The 15,310-nt window shown below is 38.7% G+C and overlaps 1 protein-coding gene across 5 annotated transcripts in view; it reads right to left on the bottom strand.

Moving 5' to 3' along the window:
* Positions 1 to 9,607, bottom strand: part of n6amt1 (N-6 adenine-specific DNA methyltransferase 1) — a 14,184-nt gene extending 4,577 nt beyond the window's left edge. The window contains exons 1-5 of one of the 5 annotated variants that reach the window (XM_051705379.1): positions 9,547 to 9,596; positions 7,599 to 7,635; positions 409 to 554; positions 244 to 312; positions 1 to 25 (exon numbers count right to left, since the gene is read on the bottom strand). The exon at positions 1 to 25 is cut by the window's left edge and continues 66 nt beyond it. In XM_051705379.1, the coding sequence (XP_051561339.1) occupies positions 1 to 25; positions 244 to 312; positions 409 to 554; positions 7,599 to 7,604 (246 nt within the window). In that variant the 5' untranslated portion in view covers positions 7,605 to 7,635; positions 9,547 to 9,596. Of the gene's footprint in view, positions 26 to 225; positions 313 to 408; positions 568 to 7,598; positions 7,636 to 9,546 lie in introns of those variants that run through there. The other 4 variants (XM_051705380.1, XM_051705381.1, XM_051705382.1 and 1 more) reach the window with 4 other exon arrangements.
* Positions 9,608 to 15,310: the final 5,703 nt, after the last annotated feature.

Raw genomic sequence — 15,310 nt, 5'->3', positions numbered from 1 at the left:
CGCCGCTGGATTCACATCAGTGCAGCTTTGAGACACATATGACAATGTTAAGTACAGGGTTCCTGTACCAAAACCAAGACAGCAGAACCGTGACACAAACCAAAACATGAGAACTTTGAACCATTACACCCCTAAAATTAAGTTGATCGCTGAAAAGACAACTGCAATCTTGTTAAACACAATGCTCATTTAAACAAAAGCCATAATTATGTCTTGTGTACTAACAGATATAACGCTCCTGACCCAACAACAGACGCCAGAAAAGCAGACACAACACCAGATCCGCTGCCTACCTCCAGACACACCGATGGCCTGAAAACATCAATATATCAGATGATCAGGATGCCACAATGACAGATCTAAAGTTCGGGCAGGCAACATGACAAGTTTATAACATTTACATCTCACCTGCTTTGTTTCAGTCTTTCGGCATCTTTCTCCAGAGCATCTATAAGCAGAAACGAGTCTTCAGCGGGCTCGTACACATCTGAGAAACAGCCGCGGCCCGCATGCGAATACAGAGGTGTCGGGAACATCAGAGCATCGCACGAGCACTGAAGAAAAAAACTGATGAAATTATACTCGATTACAGTAGAAATAGTTGAACAAAACTACTATCTGCAAAATAGGCAAATGATAAATCATCAGCAACTGTAAACAGCTGATGAAGTCGTGCACAAGATAGGAACTGCACAATTTAGTGCAATTATAAATAATGATATTAATGTAAATGAGCATGTGGGAGCATACCTTACTGAACATACCTTATTAAAAACAATATAAATATTACCTTGGAAAAATGTGATATACAGTACTGTGCAAAAGTCTTAGGCACATAAGAAATTTCACAAAAGCATTTGTCTTAAGATGGTTATTTATATCTTCAGCTTTAGTGTGTCAATAGGAAATATAAATGTTAAGACTCCCAAACATTACTTTTGCAAATAGAAAAGATTAGAATAGAAGAACAAGGAGCCCTGCAACAGATGTCATGGCCCCACAGAGCCTCCCACTGAACATCGTGTCAGTCTGAGATTACATAAAGAGACTACATAAAGAGACAGAGGCAACTGAGACAGCCTAAATAGATAGAAGAAATGTGGCGAATTCTCCAAGAATCTTGGAACATCCTATCTGCCAACAACCAAGAAAAACTGTATCCAGGTGTACCTAGGAGAATTGGTGCTGTTTTAAAGGCAAAGGTGAAAACTATTTATGTCATTATTTTTGAAGACATCCTCACTATGCAACATTTTTCACAAGTGCCTAAAACTTTTGCACAGTACTGTGTGTGTTTATATATATATATATATATATATATATATATATATATATATATACACACACACACACACACACACACACACACACACACACACACACAAACACAACGATCAGCCACAACATTTAAACCACCTGCCTAATATTGTGTAGGTCCCCCTCGTGCTGCCAAAACAGCACCAACCCGCATCTCAGAATAGCATTCAGAGATGCTATTCTTCTCACCACCATTGTACAGAGCGGTTATCTGAGTTACCGTAGACTTTGTCAGTTCGAATCAGTTCGAGAGTCTGACCATTCTCTGTTGACCTCTCACATCAACAAAGCATTTCCGTCCACAGATCTGCCCCTCACTGGATGTTTTTTGTTTTTGGCACCATTCAGAGTAAATTCTAGAGATGGTTGTGCATGAAAATCCCAAGAGATCAGCAGTTACAGAAATACTCAGCGCATCTGACACCAACAATCATCCATGCGATTATCTAATCAGTCAATCATCTGGCAGCAGTGCAATGTATAAAATCATGAAGATATGTTAATGCTTCAGTTAATGTTCACAACTATCATCAGAATGGGGAAATAAATGTGATCTCAGTAATTTGACCGTGGTATGATTGTGGAAAACATTGTTTAAACCCTTTACAATAAAGATTTGTAAAGTTATTTGGATTTTTCCAAAATTATCTTTAAAATACAGTGTCCTGAAAAAGGGATATGTTATATATTGCCATTTAAACCTGTGTGTGTCACCTTGTGTGTCTGTAACAAGGCCAAACATTCAGGGCCATTGATCAGGGCATTTGGGTGATTTCTGTTATCAATATGATTTAAAAAGGAGCCAAACAACTATGTGATAATAAATGGCTTCATATGATCACTATCCTTAAATAAAAGATCAATTCTCAATTGAAAAAAAATCAATTAAATTGCATGATCAGTCATATTTTCAAAATCAATGCCAAAATTTCACAATTTCTGCCAGGGTATGCAAACTTTTGAGCACAACTGTGTATATATATATATGAGAGAGACAATATATATATTTGTGTGTATACACACACACACACACAGGCGGCCAAAAGTTTGGAATAATGTACAGATTTTGCTGTACATTTTGGTACTTTAATTCACCAAAGTGGCATTCAACTAATCGCAAAGTATAGTCAGGACATTACTGATGTAAAAAACAGAAAATCAAAATCAAATCCCTTTATTGTCACTAAACCATATACACAAGTGCAACAGTGGGTGAAAGTCTTGGGTGCGGTTCCAAGCAAAGCAGTATGACAATTACAATAAACTTCTGATTTACACACAATACAGTTTACACATCTCGTTACACAACACAATATACACCTAATAATACATAATATACACAAAATAAGACTGTATACAAAATAATAATAATAATAATAATAATAATAATCAGTATACACAAAATAAGTAAACTGTATACATTCCCCCCCCCCCCCGGACATTCAGCTGTCGGTTGATAATCAGTTGCCAGTGTGTTAAGAGATGTATAAAATGTCCAGTCTGAGGCTAATAAAGTGCAGTGCTGATATATGTATCGTGAGCAAGAGTTCAAGAGTCTGATTGCTTGGGGGAAGAAGCTGTCATGAAGTTGGCTGGTGCGGGTCCTGATGCTGCGATACCGCCTGCCTGATGGTAGCAGTGAGAGCAGCCCATGGCTCGGGTGGCTGGAGTCTCTGATGATCCTCCAAGCGTTTTTCACACACTGTCTGGTATAGATGTCCTGGAGGGAGGGGAGCTCACCTCCGATGATGTGTCTGGCAGTTCGCACCACCCTTTGCAGGGCTTTGCTGTTGAGGGCGGTGCTGCTGCCGTATCAGGCAGTGATGCAGCCAGTCAGGATGCTCTCTACAGTGCTGGTGTAGAACTGTGTGAGGATGTGGTGGTTCATTCCAAACTTCCTCAGCCGTCTCAGGAAGAAGAGGCACTGGTGAGCCTTCTTCACAATGGCCTCAGTGTGGACGGACGATGTGGACACCGAGGAACTTGAAGCTGCTGACTCTCTCCACCAGTGCTCCATTGATGGTGATGGGGCGGTGTTCTCTGTCTTTTCTCTGAAGTCCACCACAAGCTCTTTGGTCTTGCTGATGTTGAGGAAGAGGTTGTGCTCCTGTCACCAGCGTGTCAGAGTGTATACCTCCTCTCTGTAGGAGGTGCACATAGTTTCATCATTGTCAGTGATCAGACCTACCACCGTCGTATCATCAGCAATCTTAATGATGGCATTGGAGCTATGTGTTGCCACACAGTCATGTGTGTACAGGGAATACAGGAGTGGGCTGAGAACACAGCCCTGCGAGGCTCCAGTGTTGAGGGTCAGTGATGAGGAGATGTAGCTGCCCATTCTAACCACCTGGCATCTGCTTGACAGGAAGTCCAGGATCCAGCTGCACAGTGAGCTGTTTAAGCTCAGAGCCCGGAGTTTCTCATCAAGCTTGGAGGGCACTATGGTGTTGAATGCTGAGCTGTAGTCTACATACAGCATTCTCACATATGTGTTCCTTTTTTCCAGGTGGGAGAGAGCAGTGTGTAATGTAGATGCAACGGCATCATCAGTGGAGCAGTTGTTGCGGTATGCAAACTGCAGTGAGTCCAGTGAGGTGGGCAGCACAGAGCAGATGTAATCTCTGATTAGTATTTCAAAGCATTTGCTGGTGATGGGGGTCAGAGCAACAGGACGCGCCAGTCATTTAAGCAAGTGATTTTGGATTGCTTTGGTACAGACACGATGGTGGACGTTTTAAAGCATGTGGGGACTACAGACAAGGAGAGGGAAAGGTTGAAAATGTCCGTAAAAACACCAGCCAGTTGGTTCACGCACGCTCTTATGATGCGGCCCGGAATGCCTTCTGGACCCGCGGCTTTACGGATATTCACCCGTTGGAAGGCTCGGGTTACATCCGCTACAGAGACAGAGAGTGAACTAATCTCTGTAGCTTCGGCCGCGAGAGCTCTCTCTGCGAGGGCGGTGTTATTTCCCTCGAAATGAGCATAAAACTTATCTAGCTCATCTGGGAGAGAAGTAGCGGTGTTCATAGCGGAGTCTTTATTCCCTTTGAAGTCTGTGATGATATTAATCCCCTACCACATGCTTCTAGAGTCGGTGGTGTTGAACTGTCCTTCAATCTTGTCCCTGTACTGGCGTTATGCTGCTCTGATAGTTTTGCGGAGAGCATAACTAGCTTGTTTATGCTCCTCCGCGTTCCCAGAATTAAAAGTGGAGGTCCGCGCATTAAGTGTCGCATGAACATCACTATTAATCCATGGTTTTTGGTTCGGGTAGGTCCGTATAGTTTTATTTGGTACTACGTCATCTACTCGCTGATGAAACACGTTATGCTATCAGCATAGACCTTGATGTCATCAGAGGCAGACCGTAACATCTCCCAGTCCGCGTGATCAAAACAGTCTTGTAGCGGAGAATCTGATTGGTCCGACCAGCACTGGATCGTTCTGAGGGAGGGTGCTTCCTGTTTCAGTTTCTGCCTGTAAGCTGGCAGAAGCAGAGTGGTCCGATTTGCCTAATGGTGGGCGGGGGAGGGATTTGTAGCCATCCCGGTTGGGAGAGTAGCCATGGTCCAAAACCTGGTCTCCTTGTATGTTGAAACTGATGTGTTGGTAGTATTTTGGTGCTATTGACTTGAAGTTGGCTTTGTTAAAGTCCCTGGTCACAATGAACGTGGCCTAAAGGTGCGCGGATTCCTGCTTGCTTATACTCCCATACAGTTCCTTGAGTGCCCGGTCTGTGTCGGCTTGTGGGGGGATGTACACAGCTGTGATAATGACCGCTGTGAATTCCCTCGGTAGCCAGAATGGTCGACACAGAAGCATGAGAAATTCCAGATCAGGAGAGCAAAAAGACTTGATAGAATATATGTTCCTCTGATCACACCAGGATTTGTTGATCATAAAACATACACCACCTCCTCTGCTTTTACCTGAGAGGTCTTTCGCTCTATCCGCTCGGTGCACGGAGAACCCCACAGGTTCGATGGCTGAGTCTGGAATCTCCGCAGACATCCAAGTTTCTGTAAGGCAGATAATACAGCAATCCCTCGTCTCTTGTCTCATGCTCTCAGCTCACAGAGCTTGTTGTCCAGAGCCTGAACATTTGCCAGTAGAATACTGGGTAGTGGGGGTCAATTTGCGCGACTCTTAGTCTGATGAGAATGCCGTTTCTTCCCCTTTTCTGGCTGCGTTTCCACGGCCAGTCTGCCCAGACAAAGGGCTCTGCTGTCATGTTTGTAAACAGCGGGTTGGCATTGAGGTATTTAAAGTCCGGTTTTCAGTACCAATGTCCAAAAGTGTTTGTCTATCGTAGACAATAAGGCAGACAACATCCACTTCTTGAATTGTAACTTAAGAATTGTAGACAAAAACAAAAAACTGCAACACTGGGTCAGAGCTCGCAACACAGCAGCCATACTCAGCGCCATCTTGAGCATCAACACTATCACTATTTTAAAAAATGTCATTTTTGATCAAATCTAGACAGGCCCCATTTCCAGCAGCCATCACTCCAACACCTTATCCTTGAATAATCATGCTAAATTGCTAATTTGGTACTAGAAAATCACTTGCCATTATATCAAACAGTTGAAAGCTATTTGGTTTGTTAAATGAAGCTTACCATTGTCTTTGTGTTTGTTTTTGAGTTGCCACAGTATGCAATAGACTGGCATGTCTTAAGGTCAATATTAGGTCAAAAATGGCAAAAAAGAAACAGCTTTCTCTAGAAACTCGTCAGTCGATCATTGTGTTGAGGAATGAAGGCAATACAATGCTTGAAACTGCCAAAAAACTGAAGATTTCATACAAAGGTGTACACTACAGTCTTCAAAGACAAAGGACAACTGGCTCTAACAAGGACAGAATGAGATGTGGAAGACCAGATGTACAACTAAACAAGAGGATAAGTACATCAGAGTCTCTAGTTTGAGAAATAGACGCCTCATATGTCCTCAGCTGACAGCTTCATTGAATTCTACCTGCTCAACACCAGTTTCATGTACAACAGTAAAGAGAAGACTCAAGGGTGCAGGCCTTATGGGAAGAATTTTAAAGAAAAAGCCACTTTTGAAACAGATAAACAAAAAGAAAAGGTTAGAGTGGGCAAAGAAACACAGACATTGGACAACAGATAACTGGAAAAGAGTGTTATGGATCTTAACCCAATTGAGCATTTGTGGGATCAGCTAGACTCTAAGGTACATGAGAAGTGCCCGACAAGACTGCCACATCTATGGCAAGTGCTACAGGAAGCGTGGGGTGAAATGTCACCTGAATATCTGGACAAACTGACAGCTAGAATGCCAAGAATCTGCAAAGCTGTCATTGCTGCACATGGAGGATTTTTTGATGAGAAATCTGTAGTAGTTTAAGAAGTTCCTAAGATTTTTTCAAATTTTAATAGTACATTTTCACATTATTAATGTCCTGACTATACACTGTGATCAGATGAATGCCACTTTGGTGAATAAAAGTACCAATTTCTTTCCATAAGAGCAAAATCTGTACATTATTCCAAACTTTTGGCCACTAGTGTGTACATGTATGTATGTGTGTGTGTGTGTGTGTGTGTGTGTAATATATATATATATATATAGGTGCTGGTCATATAATTAGAATATCATCAAAAAGTTGATTTATTTCACTAATTCCATTCAAAAAGTGAAACTTGTATATTATATTCATTCATTACACACAGACTGATATATTTCAAATGTTTATTTCTTTTAATTTTGATGATTATAACTGACAACTAAGGAAAATCCCAAATTCAGTATCTCAGAAAATTAGAATATTACTTAAGACCAATACAAAGAAAGGATTTTTAGAAATCTTGGCCAACTGAAAAGTATGAACATGAAAAGTATGAGCATGTACAGTACTCAATACTTATTTGGGGCTCCTTTTGCCTGAATTACTGCAGCAATGCGGCGTGGCATGGAGTCAATCAGTCTGTGGCACTGCTCAGGTGTTATGAGAGCCCAGGTTGCTCTGATAGTGGCCTTCAGCTCTTCTGCATTGTTGGGTCTGCATATATATTTTATTATATAAAATATATATATATATATATATTTTTTTTTATGGGGCTAAAAGTAAAAAAAAAAAAATTATGTGGCGTATCCATCAAGAGACAGGAAAAAAAAAGTGTCCCATTTAAAGCTGAAATTCTTTAAAAAAATAATGTTGGCATGACTAGTGCAGAATAATCATTTATTAATATTTTTTAAAATGATAGTTCACCCAAAAATTAAAAAATTCTCTCATCATTTACTCACCCTCATGCCATCCCATTTGTGTATGACTGTCTTCCTTCTGCAGAATACAAATTAAGGTTTTTAGAAGAATATCTCAGTTCCGTAGATTCTCACAATGCATGTGAATGGGTACCAAAATTTTTAAGCTCAGAAAAGTACAAAGTCAGCAAGTAATCAATACGACTCCAGTGGTTTAATCCATGTTTTCAGAAGAGATATGACAGGTGTGGGTATGAAACAGATCAATATTTAATTCCTTTTTACTATAAATTCTTCTCCCTGCCCAGTAGGTGGCGAGATGCACTAAGAATGCAAATCGCCAAAAACAAAAGAAAATTGTGAAATCGAAGATTTAGAGTAACAAATGCCTTAATATTGATCTGTTTCTCAACCACACCGATCAAATAACTCCAGAAGACAATGACTAAACCACTGGAGTCATCGGATTACTTTTATGATGACTATGTGCTTTAATGTATGGTCACCATTCACTTGCACTGTATGGATCTACAGCACTGAGATATTCTTCTAAAAAACTTTGTGTTCTGCAGAAGAAAGTCAAACACAACTGGGATGGCATGAGGGTGAGTACATTATTTTTGGGTGAACTATGCCTTTAAATTCTCATGACTGTGTGTGAAGTATTTAAAAATAATAATAATAATAATAAACATCAGATATTTTGACATTTTTATATTTAAAAAAAATGCATGTTTTGTTCAGGCCAAATTGTGTAACCATGAGAAAACTTCTTTGTGTCACTGAAACAAATATTTTTTACCTTGAAAAATGTGTTTAAAAACTTTTCTGAAATTAAAAATTAAGTTGTGTACACTAATGTATTCAAGCTGCAAGAAAAGTATTTTTATAATGCCTTTTAATGATTATACCACACTCAATTTTTCACCGTTATGACTGGCTCTCTGCTGTTGACTGACCAGCCATCTTACTGCTTACCATTGCCGGGATGGGCTATGGAAGTGATTAAAAGTAGTCTTTTAAGTCATTAAACTGGCATGTTTTAAAGTAGATATTTAAAAGATTTATCATATTTATCATCTAGGAAAATTCTTATTTAATCAAAAGGACCAATTCCTATCTGATACGATCACCGTACCATGGTAATTTTTGTGGGAGGCCTGCTTATAAAGCCGCTGAACATTTTTCTTTTATCTTAATAGTGAGAGGTAAAAGGCAGCTGTCAGAAAATTGTGGTATACTGTACTCTTTGATTACCTTGGATAATCAGGTAATTGTACATGAATATGGTAGTTATTTAGTAACATGGTATACGTAAAAAAAAAAAAAAATACCATCTTGCACCAGTCATTTTTGAAAGGCTTGTTATTGTATTCTGTCCAGCTCATCTCTATGGGTGGTCACATCTTTCGTAATATATTTTATTAGCGCGGCCTCGCGCCTCACACCGAACCGGCTTTCACAAGAACCGGGCAAAATCTACTTTTAATGGTCTTCTCACACGCAAACGGGCATGATTCTGAGTTTTTATGGCTTTATTTTCTGCTTTTGGCACATAAGAGCTCTCGCTGGTGTTAAAGTTATAAAAGCACTGCACGTTTTAAAGCCGCTCTGACAACAAGGGGATTTAAGAGAAGATAAATTTACAATGTCTTACTTAACTCTATAAAGCTCAAACCACACAGCTCAAACACGAGGTTTATTTGAATAAATAAATAAAATAAACATGCTTCCAAACATCTTTTTGACATGTATCTAAAACAAGGATCTCGTGTGGTTTTAGACATTAATAAAGCGTTAAAGTCCCACAGTCACATGCTGTTGGCGAACTGGAGCTTTGAGCACTCTCAAAAAGGTATCATGGTAATACCACTGTATTATTTGTACCATGTAAATACCACAGTTCAGGCATATGGTTATCAGTCAGGATCCTTTCACCAATTTGTAATTAATTTATTTTAAACTATATGATAATAAAGATATTTCTCACCCTTTCCGAGCCACGCGCGTGACGATCAAAACAGCACAGCGTGGACGCTGTGTATTTCACTTCCGATTGTAGTTGTAGGTGCATCGTGGGAATTGTAGTTTTTATACAATAATAAATGTATTCGGATTCGCATATGCATCTTTGTATGTGAATTCCAGAACTTATATGAACAAAGATGAAATCGGGATGTTAGTGCACTCCTCTCCACATATGTGAATGTGTTTATGTATAAATATGTTGGCATGTGTTTTCTGTGTAGGCTAAACATTTAGCGAACATGGTTGTAACAAAGGTACGATGTAATTTAAAAAAAATTTTTTTATAATTTTATTTAAGATTTATATTATAGTTTAACTTTTAATACTTTATTATTATTATTATTGCAAATATATAGGACCATAACTCAATAACTCAAAAATATCAATACAGTTTTAATATAAATAAATGCATGGTGGGGGGGGGGGTTAGTCCAAAGTCCCTGATAAACAAACCAAAAAAGTAATTTCCTTTATTGTGTCCAGATGGCAATGGTTAGAGCGTCCATGTGCTGTTCTACTTATCACACTCTGTTTACAGCACACTCTAAATTAAAGATACAAGAGAGACTAAAAAAGACAAGTAATAAAATATGTAATTTCTGCGTGCAACGAGCAATAAGGCGAACGGCTTGCTTTTAATTTAGACATTCCTGGATCCCCAGAACAGCCAGAGCTTTACAGGGGCCAGGACAAAGGATGAGGGGGCGGGGCTTGGAGCTGTAACACTTTAGAGGCAGAATTTGTCTTAGAGGGTCAGTGGCTGGTGTCTCCTGTGGTAACAGGATGGGATAAGACAAAAAAATAAAAAAAAAAAAATAAAAAAAAAATCTTAAATAAAAGAAATAAAACAATAACAAAAAAAACAAAACAAAAAAAAAACCCACAAAAAATGAAATTTACAGTGTGCAATAAGTTACGAAGAAGATATAAAATGATTTGTCATGGATGCACTGTGCATTATGCAAGAGATTGTGAAAAATATTCAGATTAATTAATGGATGGTATGGTCATGAATAAATGAATCAACGTTTACATTTATGCATAACTGAATTCACAGATACATGTGCTAACAATTAAATATGAACACTTGGTCGGGGTACTTTTATACAAGTTACAGAGTTTACTTAAGAAAGATTTAAGTAGTACAAAAAATGTCTAATAATTGAAAATTATTAAATGGCAATTTTCAAAAGACATTTTTGAGGAGCACTCAATAATCAAATAACAGACTAAACTGAGGGAAAAAAGTGTTTTAAAAGTTTCAATAGAGGGCAGCATTGTTCTATGCCTTTTAGGGTCTCCATTTTCGGGGTCTTCCGGAAGTTGAGGTTTTGAAAGCGCTGTGAGAGAGATGCCAATATCAGGTGTTAAAATTGTTGCCTTCATCCACAAGTTCTGAAAGTTTCTGAGAGTCCTGCATCTTAATTCAGATTGGCCACATTTAAAAGTGTAAAGTGAATGTTTTGGGTTTTTTATTTATTTCCTAAATAGAAAAACTTTAAACTCTTTGTAATTACACAGTATCTAGTTCATGAAAGCAAGGCTGCTTTTTTACATATTCACCCACAGGTGCAATATGCAGGTATAGCTACAGGTGCAGTTTCATATAAATACAGCTGTAAGAAAAAGCACACATGGTGCACTATAAATCAGGGCCACACAAAACACCTACAGATGGCTCTCATTTCATTTTACCCCTAGAGTTCCGTGGTGTTGAACAAATACAGCTAGGAGAGGGCTGTTCATGGAAAGCTATAGAAATTGTAAGAATAGAAATTGAAACTTGTCTAGCATTATACTTGAAAGCAGTGGAAATGGGTCACAGGTCTGTTCTGATCGGGTCACAGACAGCCGGAAAAACAATGTTAAATGCCAATTATAAAATGCAACTAAGAGAGGGGGAGTAAAACCAAAAGTAGTGATGCTATAACTTAACTGTAAATTCTTCAGTAGCATGACAGCTCGGCTATGTAACGTTCAGGCAAGGAAGGACATGTTGAACACAGAAACGGACAAGGACGATGATGTGAGAACCCAAGTGCAGTTTATTTACAAAGTGCAGTTTATCCAAACGTGAATCCAAAACAGACTTGACTTTGACAACAATACACCAACACAATACTCGACAAAGGACTAGAGAACATGAGGGCTATAAATACACAGACTAGGTAAACAAGTTAACAAGACAATGAAACATGAACCAATAACAAGACTAAACTAATAACAAGATAACCAGGTAATAACCATATGAACCAATGACATAACAGAATTGATAACAAAATTCATGAACACAAACCAATGAGGAGACAGGACTAATAAACATAGTGGAACAAGAGGGTCATATGACAGTAACATGACAAGGAACCAATAAGAACTAAACACATGAAAACATGGCAGGAACAGGAAATCACATGACAGGAACAAGGAACTTAGTTATCAAAATAAAAGACATGAACAAAAACACACGAAAACGTGACAGGCAAATTTCACAATAGTGTAGCGTTATTAGAAAAGAGCTACATTTTCCAGCAAATAGCTTCCACCTAATCCGAATCATATAAGTGAATTGGTTATGTCAGATATTTAATGTAGTAGCCTAAATTGAGTAGTTCATAGAAATTATTCAATGATTCACTTGAGCCCCTGCAAAGCTTTGATAAGCATTTATTTATTTTAATATGTTCCCTGAGGTTCACTTATAATACTAGTACATTTTTTTGCACAAAAAAACAGTAATATATTTGTAAAACATTATAATTTTCCACTGTCATTTCGACCCACTGTCAGAAACGCTCTGTTTAGACTTGACAGTAAACGGCCACTGTTATGACTGGCTCTCTGCTGTTGACTGACTTGCCATCTTACTCCTCACCATTGCCAGGATGGGCTATGGAAGTGATTAAAATTAAAGTAGTCATTGATGTGTTGTGGAGGCGGTTAGATGCAAATGTTTACCACAGTGTGACTTCACAATGTGGAGGAAGTAGAGAACGAGCTGTTTTGGTAGCTTGGTTTCAACAATTGCTTTTTGCAGTGAGGGGAAGTTTTGAGTTCTGAAACTTACAGTATGTTTTTATAATTCAATAACCTCTTATGTTAAAAGATAAAGTAAAATTTGAATCTTCATGTCATAACCCCTTTAAAGCCCCTGCACACTTCTTAAAAAATCAAAGAACGAACGAGTGTGATTCCACTGAAAACAAAATCTGGCTATTCAGTCAGTTATGATCAGTCAACATGAGCACGCCGGTGCGTGCAGATTTATTAGCGAGCTGGTGCAAATTTACCTACATCTGTATGATCGTTAATATAGAGACATTTTACAAGAACATGTCATGCGATTTTTTGTTTAATTAGTCTACAAAAGGAATCACATTTTCTCAAATACTCTTAACTGCTCATTCACTCATGTGCCCAAAAATATGCTTCTAATCATCATTCTTTTGTCAGAATTCTACCCATTAACACTCTTTTATACACCCATTTGCAGTAGTATCAGTGTCATCATAAATTACAATAAGAGTGAATTGACATGTTAGAGCATTAGCGCCATGAAAGCAGAATGTAAACATGACAAATTATTCATTATCTACTGTATATATATTACTTTAAATCTTTATCAAGTAGTTAAAACAGCTTCTTTTACTGATTTTGGGTAAATTGCAAACTTCTTTTTAGCTCTAAGTGAAGAACGAAGAAGCACTTTGCCTTGGGTGCCCTGAGACCTTTAGAGGTACTTTGTCTCTAAATATACAGTATAATATTTAATTAATTGCTGATGTTTATCGCTATATTTCAAATTGGATATACAACATAGGGTTTTTTCTAGTTATATATACATAATATTTAAGAATAATATTCATATAATATTTAAACATTTCCATGTTCGATTGAAATTACATTTTTGTTGTGCAATAAACAATTTTAATACTGTGCTAGGTCATCACTTGATGTTCAATGTAAAATCTGGGTCCTGACGCAAAACCAGTTGAGAACCACTTCTTTAAAGACAATAAAGAGTTAATGCATGACACAAATTAGGTAAATACACTTGTCTTTTGTCAAAGTTTCACAAGCCATATGCTTTGACTGTGACCCGGTCGTGATCCACAAGAGAGAATATTTGAACACTCCCCCCCTGAAGGCCTCTAAAGACCATCTGTACAGCTGACTACACAGCATTCGGCTCCCCTTTTCCATAAAATAAAATAATATAGTGACCAGGGGCTGTCAAGCTCCAAAAAGCACATGAAAAGTAGAACTGTGCGCTATACATTCCAAGTCTTTGGATGAATATTATGCTAAACATCTCCTTTTGTGTTCCATAGAAGAAGAAAAATAATATGGGATTGGAATGACATGAGGGTGAATGATGACCGAATTCTCATTTTTAGTTGAACTATTGCTTTATTAATTCAACAAGATTCCTTTAGCATTCAATCTTTCAGAAAGGTTTACAGGAAGATCTTGTAAGGAACTGTAAAATATGTGCTGTGCCAAACATTCAGATCCTAGTTCCCTTTTTGTGGTTGTCGTGATGCTTTTATGAGGCAGGAGTTATAATGTGGATTAACTGAATGAGGAATCAGACTGGACTAATGTTCCGCTATAGAAAAAGCGGGCTCATTGAAGCCAGCTGCGAGTATCATAAAGTCTGTTTTGTTCGGCATGTTCTGCTCTTCTCTGAAGACGCTGGCTCTCATTGCGGTCAGTGTGGAGATCTTTATGAGAAAGCGGCTGGCACAGATACATCAGTAACTCAAAAACACACCATTTCAAAGTACTTGGCATGGACGCGTCTTTAAGGGATTTGGAGTTGTGAAGCACATACTGAATGTTTAGTCTCTGCCATTAGTGTCGAAGTCGTGATGATGGAAGTGGATTATGTGTGTATAATATGTAATATTATACATTGTCGGAGACTGATACAAATATCTTTGTTCCAAAATCTAGCATGCTGCCTTGTTATCTACTCCCTAAAATGGCTACTAGCTTCTAAATCCCAATACTTCCATGTTGGACCTCATGTATTCAGATAGAAGACAAAGGCAGGCCTAACAGTCGTAAAAACCTAACTCAAGCCCCCACATACCAAGTCGTAAATCTTACTGACAAAAATCGCGCCAAAATCAAACAAAGGGAGTCCAAAACAGACTACAAATCCCATGAAGCCTTGCTCACTAAAGGATCGAACTCTCAACTCCTATTGGATGAGGCACACAACAGAACGTCCCTCAAACCATGACATCATCAGGAGTAGAAATACCCCTGAAATGCTTCCGGGATTTGCTTGCAATGTGTAGACGCAGCTCATCGCTGCTCTCAGGTGCAGCTTCGTGGCACAAGGAAGTTATGTCCGACTTGAAACTGTGGCCATACAATCTCCATCTCGCTGGACGAGTTGAGATTACTCTGTGTTCAACCGAACACTCTAACGGATCCGAAGGAGACCGCTGAGCAATCCGCATCTTCATCCGTTTGCCTGCAGAAGTGAAGAGATTAAAGATTTCTCCATCTTCAATCAAGTCGACATTTCTGAGTTCTCCGCCAGCCCACCGAGAATCAGCAGCTGTGCCCGCCAACAGAGCGAGGAAACGGCCTCCCGTCATCACCCGAGCCTCAAGGAACCGGGTCCGAGTTAAAGGACGGATGAACACACATTCTACGTCCTCATACGATTCAAGTAAGAGGTTTACGTCTGGGCAGAGATAGAATATTATAGTTTG

The sequence above is a fragment of the Myxocyprinus asiaticus genome, chromosome 8 (genome assembly GCF_019703515.2).
Source record: "Myxocyprinus asiaticus isolate MX2 ecotype Aquarium Trade chromosome 8, UBuf_Myxa_2, whole genome shotgun sequence".
Classification (NCBI taxonomy): domain Eukaryota; kingdom Metazoa; phylum Chordata; class Actinopteri; order Cypriniformes; family Catostomidae; genus Myxocyprinus; species Myxocyprinus asiaticus.
Note: the sequence above shows the minus strand (reverse complement) of the source record. Positions and strands in the feature narration are given on the sequence as shown.